The sequence below is a fragment of the Oratosquilla oratoria genome, chromosome 2 (genome assembly GCF_046742065.1).
Source record: "Oratosquilla oratoria isolate Oo_2021 chromosome 2, ASM4674206v1, whole genome shotgun sequence".
Classification (NCBI taxonomy): Eukaryota; Metazoa; Arthropoda; class Malacostraca; order Stomatopoda; family Squillidae; genus Oratosquilla; species Oratosquilla oratoria.
Genome location: NC_134778.1, coordinates 87,111,539 through 87,122,463, shown reverse-complemented (window position 1 = coordinate 87,122,463; position 10,925 = coordinate 87,111,539). Strand labels below are relative to the sequence as shown.

The 10,925-nt window shown below is 37.8% G+C and overlaps 1 protein-coding gene across 1 annotated transcript; it reads left to right on the top strand.

The window, feature by feature from the left end:
• The first annotated feature begins 63 nt into the window (after window positions 1–63).
• Window positions 64–645, top strand: LOC143036599 (zinc finger BED domain-containing protein 5-like). Its single transcript, XM_076204167.1, has one exon. The coding sequence runs from the start codon at window positions 64–66 to the stop codon at window positions 643–645; it is 582 nt and encodes a 193-aa protein (XP_076060282.1).
• Window positions 646–10,925: the final 10,280 nt, after the last annotated feature.

Below are 10,925 nucleotides of genomic sequence, written 5' to 3'. Positions count from 1 at the left end.
GTACGTGAGATGTGATTGCCGTGGGACCAGTGTGTCGGTGTATGCACAGATGGGGCTGGGGCAATGCTAGGTAAAAGGAAAGGATTAAGAGAAAAATTCATGCAGGTGGCTCCTAATGTGAATTTCACTCATTGTATTATTCATCGGGAAGCTCTTGCCAGTAAGGCTCTTGTTGCAGAGCTAAACTGTGTTCTTGAAACTGCAATTAAAACAGTCAATTTCATAAAGTCACGGCCACTGAACGCCAGATTGTTTGCCATACTTTGTATGGACATGGGTTCGGACTATGAGGCTTTATTGCTCCACACAGAGGCCAGGTGGCTCTCCCGAGGCAAAGTTCTCACACGCCTGTATCAGGTGAGGGATGAAGTTCACCTCTTTCTTCTTGAATGTGGGTCCACACTCAGTGTTCATTTGTGTGACTCCATATGGCTAGCAAACCTTGCATATCTTGCAAGCATATATGAAAAATTGAATGAGCTGAACTTGTCATTACAAGGCCCAAACACAAACATTTTGGCAATGTCCGACAAAGTAAATGCATTCAGAAGGAAGCTAGAACGATGGGTTGTGAGATCTGAAGAGGCGAAATGTTTCCCTTGCTGGAAGAATTCGTTGAAGAAAACGAATTACACGCATGTTTAGATGACATGAGAGGAGCCATCGCCACTCACCTTCGAAGCCTTTTTGACCACTTCAAAAAGTACTTCAAGGAAGAGACAACTCTACAACAGCATGACTGGATTCGACAGCCGCTCACTGCTACCAGGAGTCACTTACCATCAGATCTGGAGGATGCCCTGCTTGAACTTTCGAGTGATGGAACCTTACGGATGAAGTTGGAGTCGACAACACTGGACAAGTTTTGGATATCAGTGGCAGAAGAATATCCAGGATTATCCAAGACCGCAATGAATGTACTGACGCCTTTCGGATCGACCTACCTTTGTGAAGTTACGGTTTCCAGCATCGCCCCACAGGCTGGAGACGCTGTGCTCCAAGAAGCAAGCCCATACTTCCCATTGATAATGGTAAGTTGTTCAGCCTTTAAAGACGGTGAGAGAGAGAGATCCATACAAGCTTACATACGTATATGCATATATACATACATACGTGCGCACGCACATAGGCTACATGCATACATACATACATACATACATACATACATACATACATACATACATACATAGACAGACAAGCAGATGCACGGAGACAGGGAAATGCGTTATAGTGATTTTCAGAAATTCGTTGTTGTTGGGGAAGTGGGTCGCGACTTTATCGAAGTAATTTGTAGGGGGTCGCAGCCAAAAAAGTTTGAGAACCCCTGCCTTAACTTACATTCACTGGAAAGACGCAGAGTGCGGGGTGATCTAATAGAGGTGTTCAGGTGGATCAAAGGCTTTAACAAGGATGATGCAAACAAGGTCATCATATTAAAACAACAGGGCAGGACTCGCAGTAATGGTTTTAAATTGGACAAATTTAGATTTAAGAAGGAAATGGGCAAAAACTGGTCTACTAATAGGGTGGTCGACGAATGGAATAGATTTAGTAACCATGTAGTAAGCGCTGAAACTATCAGTTGTTTTAAGAAATGATTAGACAACTTTATGGATGGGGATGACAAGTGGTGATGGATACGGAGCTGCCTAGTGTAGGCCTTATGGCCTCTTGCAGTCTCCTTCATTCTTATGTTCTTATGTATTAATTAGGGAGATGGAAGAAATGAAAAAGGAACTGGCTAAAGTAAAAAATGATAATGAAAAGATGAAAAGTGAAGACTTAAATATAAATGAAACTTTGTCAAGGTAAGTTAACGAAAAATATATCAATAGAGGCAGGCAAAGTTGGTGAAAATATAAAAAAGTCAAACATGATGGAAATTAAAAACCAAATGAAAGAAGACAAAGGAAACCAAAAAATATTATGTAAAGAAATATTCAAAGAACAAATGAACGAAAGCACAAAGGATACTGTGATAGAAGTAATAAAGGAAAAAAGAGATTGGGTGAGAGACACAATAGACAAAATAAATAAATAAATAAATAAATAAATAAAAAATGTAATCTATGGTATCCAAGAGAAACATGGACTTTTAAGGTTCCAAAGGGAAAAAGAGAAGAATATAATAAGAGTAAATACTAAAAGAAATACAGGAGGAGCCACAAGGACTTGAAAAGGCAATAGAAGAAATCTATAGAATGGGAAAATATTCTGAAGAGAAGAATAGACCTCTCAAAGTAAAACTTAATTCGCAGAGGATAGCAAAAGAAATATTAACAAACGTAGGAAAACTAGCAAAAAGTAAAAACTACAAAATTTATGGATAAAAAAGGAACTGAGTGATGAGGAAAAGAAAGAAAAAACAGAAAACGAAAGGAAGGATTTTTTTTGGAGAGTGATGGACTTGAGACTGAGGAAATGATACGTAAGGGAAAAAGAGATGCAGGAGCAAGAAGAAAAGGAAGAAAAGGAAAAAAATTAAAGGTAACATATACCAACATAGACGGATTGATATTAGGATTAGATGAATTGGATGACTATCTGGAACAAGAAAAACCAGATATAATGGGGATTGTGGAGACAAAATTGAAAGGATCATTACCATCAAATAGTAGAGGCCAAGGAATATATAATTGGTGGTGCAGAAATAGAGAAACAATGCAGGGTGGAGGAGTCATGCTGCTAACCAAGAAAGGACTAAATGCGACTAAAATCACAGGAGGTGAGAACAATGTGGAGTTCATTATGATAAGAGTTGAGTATAGAGATATGAAAAATAGAAAGTATGCAGTGATTTATGTCCCACCCAAAACTCACGTATGGAATGAAAATGAACACTGCAAAATGCTGGAAGACATAAAAAAAAAACCACTAAATGAAATACTAAAGAAAGAAGGAAATCTGGTAATTATGGGTAATTTCAACTCGAAAGAAATATGTTGGGAAGAAATGACTGTGATAGGTGGAGAAGATCACTGGGGAAACATATTACTGGAAATGACCGTTGATTACACATTGACGCAATGGGTCAAGGAAAATACCAGATATAGAAATAACGATGAACCCTCAAGATTGGATTTGATAATTACATCAAAACCCGAAATTGTGGACCCCCCCGAGGCCCAGTACTTTGATGTAGTGGGGGGGGCTTGCGTGTAGTAAGGACGGGCTGAGCTGTGCCAGCCAGGTGCAACCATACTGGAGAGGTCAGCCCCAAGCTACCAGACGAAAACTGAGCCAAAAGAAGAAGAAAAAAGGAAGAAAAGGGAAAAGGGGAGAAAGATTTTTTCCTTTGTGAACTCCCCTATCCCTATCCTTCATAATTGCTACCCTACTCTCCTTTTTCACCATCTTTCTCTAATACTTGTTAAGGTAGGTTGTGGTATCTTGGTGTCTCCCAAGCTACATGTCTGAACCCAGTCAAGTGGGGATGTATACCGCGAGGTCACTACTCCCTGCGAGGGCCGAAAGCTCACCGACTGGGGAATGCATGTTTGTGAAGCAGGTACTAGGCTACCGACTTCCTTTATCCCTAGCCAGTACACATGCAGAGTGGCTACGCCGGACCCATCCTAAATGGGACAAAACAAAAGAGGACAATCTTCCGGGTTGACAAAGTCTCTAACTCGCCTCCGAGACCCTGCATGTGTAAAAAGTCGTTTCTGGAACTTGCCGACTCTGCAGATACTTTTCTTTTATTGCTTGAGGCATCAGGCAACTGCAGTATCTTCTTCTATGTAGTGATCCTTCCTTCTCAATATGTGGTGTGGCTTATAAATATATACGATCATGGCGGCTGTTGACGCTACACATTCTAAACCCCCACCACTACCTGATCCTCCCCCTAAACCCCCCGATCCCTCTCCTAATATTGCAACCCCAGAAATAGGAGCTCCTAAAAAACCCGAAGGTAATCTGCCATGTACTGTACCAAATGAAGACGAGAGAATTCTTTATATTAATTCTCTCCCCTCAGACTTGAATTGTTCCAAATTTTTGGAGATGTTTGGAAAGTTCGGAGAAATTAAAGTTATAAAGTATTGTGAAACTAGAAATTTTGAATCTTGGAGAATATGGATAGAATTTGCTTCTCATAAGAATGCCGTTAATGCTTTTAAGCATACATCTTTGGAGAGCTTAAAATGCCATTTAATTAAAAAAGTTCCCCACAATATTAATGTGGACTTATTTGATCCAGATAGAGTTAATGAGGAAACAACAGAAAGAAGTGCTGAGAGGACACCTCTACCTGCCAGGTGGCTAATTGTTTCAACAAATTCAGAATTTTGTAATAGCTTCCATTTCAAAAAACATTTGAGATCAATGGTAGGAACAATTAACAACTCTGATATTACCAGGTTCGGAAAGAACAGATTTTTAGTTTCTACAAGGTCTTATAGACAAGGGTACATGATTTCTAAACTTAAAAACACAGATATAATAAAAGGTCAAACCACACTATAATTTTAGTTATGCCAAGGGAGTAGTTTTCAGTCAAGATTTATATGACCTGTCTGATGAGGAACTACTTGAAATGTGTGATGATAAAATTTGGAAAATTTTCAAGGTACCAAAGTAAAAAATTATTATTTTTACATTTAAAAATGATCAAATTCCAGAATATATATACATTGACAGAGAAAGATTTCATGTCAGAACTTTTAAGCATAGACCACTACAATGCTTCAAGTGTTTTGGCTATGGTCACTCATCAAAGGTATGCACAAAAGATCAGCTATGTACAACCTGTTCATTACAAAAACATGAAGATTATTGTTCTAATCCTACATTATGTATAAATTGTAAGGGAAATCATAGTGCTAGATATAAAGAATGTGAGTCATTTAAAAAGGAAAAAGCAGCTATAGAGAAAGCTCAAGCAGAGCATCTAAGCATTGGCAAGGCAAAAATACTTCTGTTCAGTAGACCTCAATATCGTGATGTTCTAAAAAATGGAAATTCAATTAAGAATCAACCTATAAAATCCAATCCCAATCCAAAACTTCAGCCTTCCCCCTCTGAGCTTGAAGTGCGTTTAACTTCTCAGACTTCATCTCGGAAAGCTCCTTCGTTCCCTCTCCAGGGGACTCCAAAGGCCTCTCAGAAGGCCTCTCAGGCAGCTATACTGCCTGATCTGGGTAATTCCCAGAATGACACCTTGATCAAAACCCCTCTCCAGGGGACTTCTAAGGCCTTACTAAAGACCTCCCAGGCAGCTTTACCGCCTGATCTGGGTAATTCCCAGAATGACCCCTTGATCAAAACCCCTCTCCAGGGAACTTCTCAGGCCTCACTAAAGACCTCCCAGGCAGCTTTGCCGCCTGATCTGGATAATTCCCAGAATAACTCCTTGACCAAAACCCCTCTCCAGAGAACTTCTCAAGCCTCGCGAAAGACCTCTCAGACAGCTTTACCACCTGATCTGGATAACTCCCAGAATGACACCTTGATCAAAGCAACTCGTACAGCTCAGGTGCAAGATGTGGAGATGGAGCCTCAAAGACAAAAGAGACCCCGTACTCCCTCACCATCAACTAAATCTTCACATCATGGTAGGACACCAAAGAAAGGAAATAGCAGAACTCTCGAGAACCTGTCATATTCCTCTACAAAACATAAACCGAATCTTCCCAAAACAAACCATTCCATACCTGGAAAACCAAATAAAAACCATCCAATAACAAATAATGGCCCTATGTCAATGAAACATGCGAGGTTTCCATTCAAATAGAGAACAGATCCGGGTTCTTTTTAAAGAACATACTTTAGCCGCCATTTGTCTACAAGAAACTAAACTAAACTAAACATATGCAATGATTTACCATCTACCTCGGGAGTCTAAAAAATTCTTTATTGATGTTTTTAATGAATTTTGATGTTCAGGAACCTCTTATGAGTTGTGGAAAAACTCTGTTATAGTTCCATTTTTGAAACCTGGAAAAGACCTTAGTGATCCCAAAAGTTACAGGCCAGCTCTTACCAGCTGTATTTTTAAGATCTATGAACGAATGGTGAATATTCGTTTGGTGTGGCTCCTAGAATCAAAGAATTTATTACCAGAGAGGCAATATGGCTTCCGCAAAAACAGAAGTACTTTGGATCCCCTATTATATATCACACGTGAGATACAAAACGCTTTTGCAATCCAAAATCAGACCATTGCAGTGTTCTTCGATTTGGAAAAAGCTTTTAACACTACCTGGAGAGCCGGTATTTTAAAACAGCTAGCAGATTGGAATATCGGTGGCAATATGTTTAATTTTGCCAAAGATTTTTTTATCAAATCGATATTTAAAAGTGCGAATAGGCTCTACCCTATCATCAGAATATCTACAGGAAGAAAGTATTCCACAAGGAAGTGTCCTTAGCCCAACCTTCTTTAGTGTTGCCATTAATGGATTACTTGAACAACTCCCTGTCGGAGTAATTGGCCAAGCATTCGCAGATGATATTGTTTTTATATGTAGTAAATCTACTGCAATTGAAGCCTGTATCAAAATTCAGAATGCAATTAATGCTGCTACTAAATGGGCAAATAATAAAGGATTTAAATTCTCTACCGAAATAACTAAAGCTATACGCTTTTGTAGAACACAAAAAAGAGAAGTAATCCCAACATTATTTTTAGAAGACTCAATTATAATATATGAAGACAAAGTTAAATATTTAGGAATTGTTTTTGACAAAAAAATAACTTTTGCTGACCATATAAATGAGACAGCAGTTAATGTCAAACAACGATGTAACGTTCTTAAAGTTGTTAGTCGCATGAATTTTGGAGCTGACCGTACTACACTATTAAGATTATATCAAGCCATATGCCTAAGTAAGATTGATTATGGCTCTCAGGTTTATGCCTCAGCATGTAAGACACTATTGAAAAAACTGGATGTAGTACACAACATGGCGCTACATATTTGTACTGGGGCTTTTAAGACTTCTCCTGTTGAAAGTCTTTATGTGGACTCTGGTTTTCCCCCTCTTTCCATTCGAAGGGAAGAACAGGGTCTCAGATATATGTCAAGAGCACTAACTACACATTCTAATCCAAACTACAAGTATATAAAACAACCTATCGACAGAGCACCCACTAAACCTACTTTGCCTAAGCCCCTTGAAGTGAGATTAAACAATAGTACAAGAGAGGTAGGCCTTATTTCTTCTCTAGTTATGGAAATCACTTTTGCAAAATACCCTCCGTGGTGTAGGCCACCTATAAACATTTGCCAAATGAAAGAAAGCAAAAAGATCAACTCAAGTGCTCAACTGAAAAGTAACTTCTTAGCCCATATTTCTGAGCACAACAACTCGATTGATGTATACACTGATGTGCCAAAAACGGCTACTGAAACTGGATGTGCTATCATCCTTGGAGAAAAAATAATTAAAAAGAGCCTTCCCAATCAATTCTCACTTTTTAATGCAGAAATTTATGCTATCTATAGCTGTCTAAGATTTATTTTTAACACAAGCAGAAATGAGGATGCATATATTATTTATTGTGATCCCCAAAGTGCATTGACAGCGCTACAAGGATTGATACCTTCTAATCAACTTATCCAAGAGGTGCAGAATTGGCTGGTCCTCCTCCACTCTCGAAAACAAGTTGACATAAAGTTCTGCTGGGTTCCTTCACACGTGGGAATTCGTGGAAATGAGCAAGCTGATACAGCTGCCAAACAGGCAGCTTCCACCCCGGGTTCCCGCTCTTTAGAGGTTCCCTGAGAAGACCTAATTTTTTTTATTTGATCATACTGTAGTATCAGGTGGCAGGACCAATGGTCCAACACGAACAATAATTTCAAACTAAAGTCAATCAGACCTTCTGTCAGCCCCTGGACCTATACAGGGATGGACAGAAGGTCCAGCATAGTTTTAAAACGCCTACGTATAGGCACACATACCTAACCCACAAGTACCTCCTAACTAGTGGAGCAGAGAGACAGGTCCCCCAGTGCTCCAATTGTAATATTAACATCACAGTGAGGTATATACTTACCGAATGTCCTCTCTATTCTGATCAAAGAAGAAAATTCAGTTTAGCCAATAAACCGCTAACAAGTATTTTAGGAATGGATGCCCCTGTAGGAAAGGTTTGCAAATTTTTAAAAGAGACGAACTTATTTTATGATATTTAATTATATAGTTTATGTTTGTTGTGAATGATTAGGATATACTTCTGTTTGTTGTAGATGAGTAGAGAAGTAAACCTTACTTGTTATGAATGTGAAAAATAGCATCTACATATTTTGAATATATAGAATAACTTTTATGATTTTATAACTAAAATAATTGTATATTAGTATTTTAATGTATAGATAACTGGTTGACATATATGCGCTGAATGGCCTTTGGCTCCGGCGCGTGGTAAATAGCCACAAACTTCATAAATTCAATTCAATTCCGAAATTGTGGATAAAATCGAATACAAGACACTAATTGGAAAAAGTGATCACATACTACTAGAACTAGAATTAAATGAAGAAACAAATATAGAAATTAACGAAAAACACAGAAAAAGAAGACTAATGTATAACAAAACAGATTTTGGGAAACTTAGAAAAATCTTTCGAAAAGCAAATTTGGAAAATTTTGATAATGAAGAAACAAAAGTGGAAGAGAAATGGACAATTTGGAAGGAAATCTATAATGAAGGAGTGGATAAGTATGTACCTAGTCAAAAACAAGAAAGAGTATATATAAAAACCTGGTATAATAAAAAGTGCAACGATGCAAAAGACAGAAGAGATAAAGCTTGGAAAAGATGGAAAAAGGAAAAAATCTGAGAAATAGAAAATATACACCTAAGAAATGAATATGTAAAAATACGTAGAGAAGAAAAAAAATATGAAAAGGACATATAGACAAATGTAAAGATCAACCCAAATTATTTTATAGATATGTTAACGGCAAACTAAAAAAATAAACAGGAAATACTTAAGTTACGCCAAGATAACAGGGAATACACAGAAGATATAGAAATGGCAGATATTATGGACAAACATTTCAAATTTGTATTCACCAAAGAGGAAAAAATATACAAAACTGTGGTGAAAGAATTGAAGTAAGATTTCCTCCAGTGAAGAAATGAAATATTTATTACTCAGAATGAAACAAGGAATCAAATATTAAATCTTGACGTTAACAAGTTGCATGGCCCGGACGGGGTTGCAAAATGGATACTAAAGGAATGTATAGACGAACTAACAGGAAAAATATACAAAATAACTGAATGCTCACTCAAAGAAGGAAAACTACTAGGAGACTGGTAAAATGTCCCATGTAGTGAAGATATATAAGAGGGGAAATAAGGAAGACCCAACAAATTATGTACCGGTGTCCCATACGAGTACAATAGTTAAAATTTGTGAATCATCAAAGATAGATGGACAAAATATCTGGAGGAGAATGATATATTGAACCCGAGGCAATTTGGATTTAGACAGGGAAGATCATGTATCACTAATTTGATTTATGTCTATTCAAGATTGATAGATATATTGTAAGAAAGGAATGTCTGGGCAGACTGTGCCTTCCTGGACCTACAAAAGGTATTTGATAAGGTACCACATAGAAAATTGCTATGTAAACTGGAAACAATAGGAGGCATACATGGAAAACTATTGAATTGGATGGAGGACTTCCTACATGGAAGAAAAATGAGAATAGTGCTCAAAGACAAATATTCGAAATGGGAAGAAATGAGTAGTGGCTTCCCACCTGTGGTCAGTACTAGCTCCGATGATGTTTGCTATATATGTAAATGACATGTGTTGAAAGTTACATGAACTGCTTTGCGGATGACGCAAAGTTATTAAAGAGAATAAACTCTGAAACAGACTGTGACTCATTACATAGTGATCTGAACAAAGTCTCAGAGTGGAGCAAGAGATGGGAGGTAGAATTCAACATCAAGAAGTGCAGTATATGTTAGAATCAACACCGTGTGAGATCGAAACCTTTATTGGTACTACGTTTCGCTTTTTACAGCTTTTTCAAGAAAAGCTGTAACAAACGAAACGTCGTACCAATAAAGGTTTCGATCTCACACGGTGTTGATTCTAACAGTCTTGTCGGCTTTTGCCTTTGTGTTTCATCAAGTGCAGTATAATTGAATTTGGGAAAAACGAGAAGAGAATATCAGGACAGTATAAAATTGACCGAAAAGAATTAAAGAAAGTAAATTCTGAAAGGGACTTAGAAGTAATCATCACCAAAGACATGTCGCCAGATAAACATATAAATAAAATAGTCGGGGAAAACATACAATTTGTTGAGATCAATAAAGGTGGCCTTTAAATACCTCGATAAGGAAATGATTAAGAAAATATTACAAACACTGATAAGGCCAAAAACTGGAATATGCAGCGCTATGGCCTCTAGTAAAAAAAAAAAGAATATAAGAAAATTAGAAAGAATACAACGAACAACCACAAAGATGGCCCCAACACCTTCAAACCTGACATATGAACAAAGACTGGCCGAACTGGAATTGTCGACTCTGGAACAAAGAAGAGAACGAGGGAACCTACTAACCATGTACAGAATTATGAAAGGAAAAGAACGTCTTGATAGAGAGGACTTATTAAAGTGGAACAGAGGAAAAACAAGAGGAAATGCATTGCAACTCAAAAAGGATAACTACAGAAGAGACCTGAAAAAGAACCGCTTCCACACAGATGATATATACATGGAACAAATTGGATAAAAAAATAGTGTGTGCAAACACAATACAAGAATTTAAGAATAAACTTGATCTTGCGAGATACAAAAACGGGTCCTCACGAGCATAGCTCCCCTTCCCTTATAATACAACTAGGTAAATACACACACACACACACACACACACACGCACACACACACACACACACACACACACACACACACACACACACACACACACACACACACACACGCACGCA

Excerpts from the sequence above, each read along its gene's own strand:
- LOC143036599 (XM_076204167.1), top strand. The coding sequence starts at position 64 with ATGCTAGGTAAAAGGAAAGGATTAAGAGAAAAATTCATGCAGGTGGCT.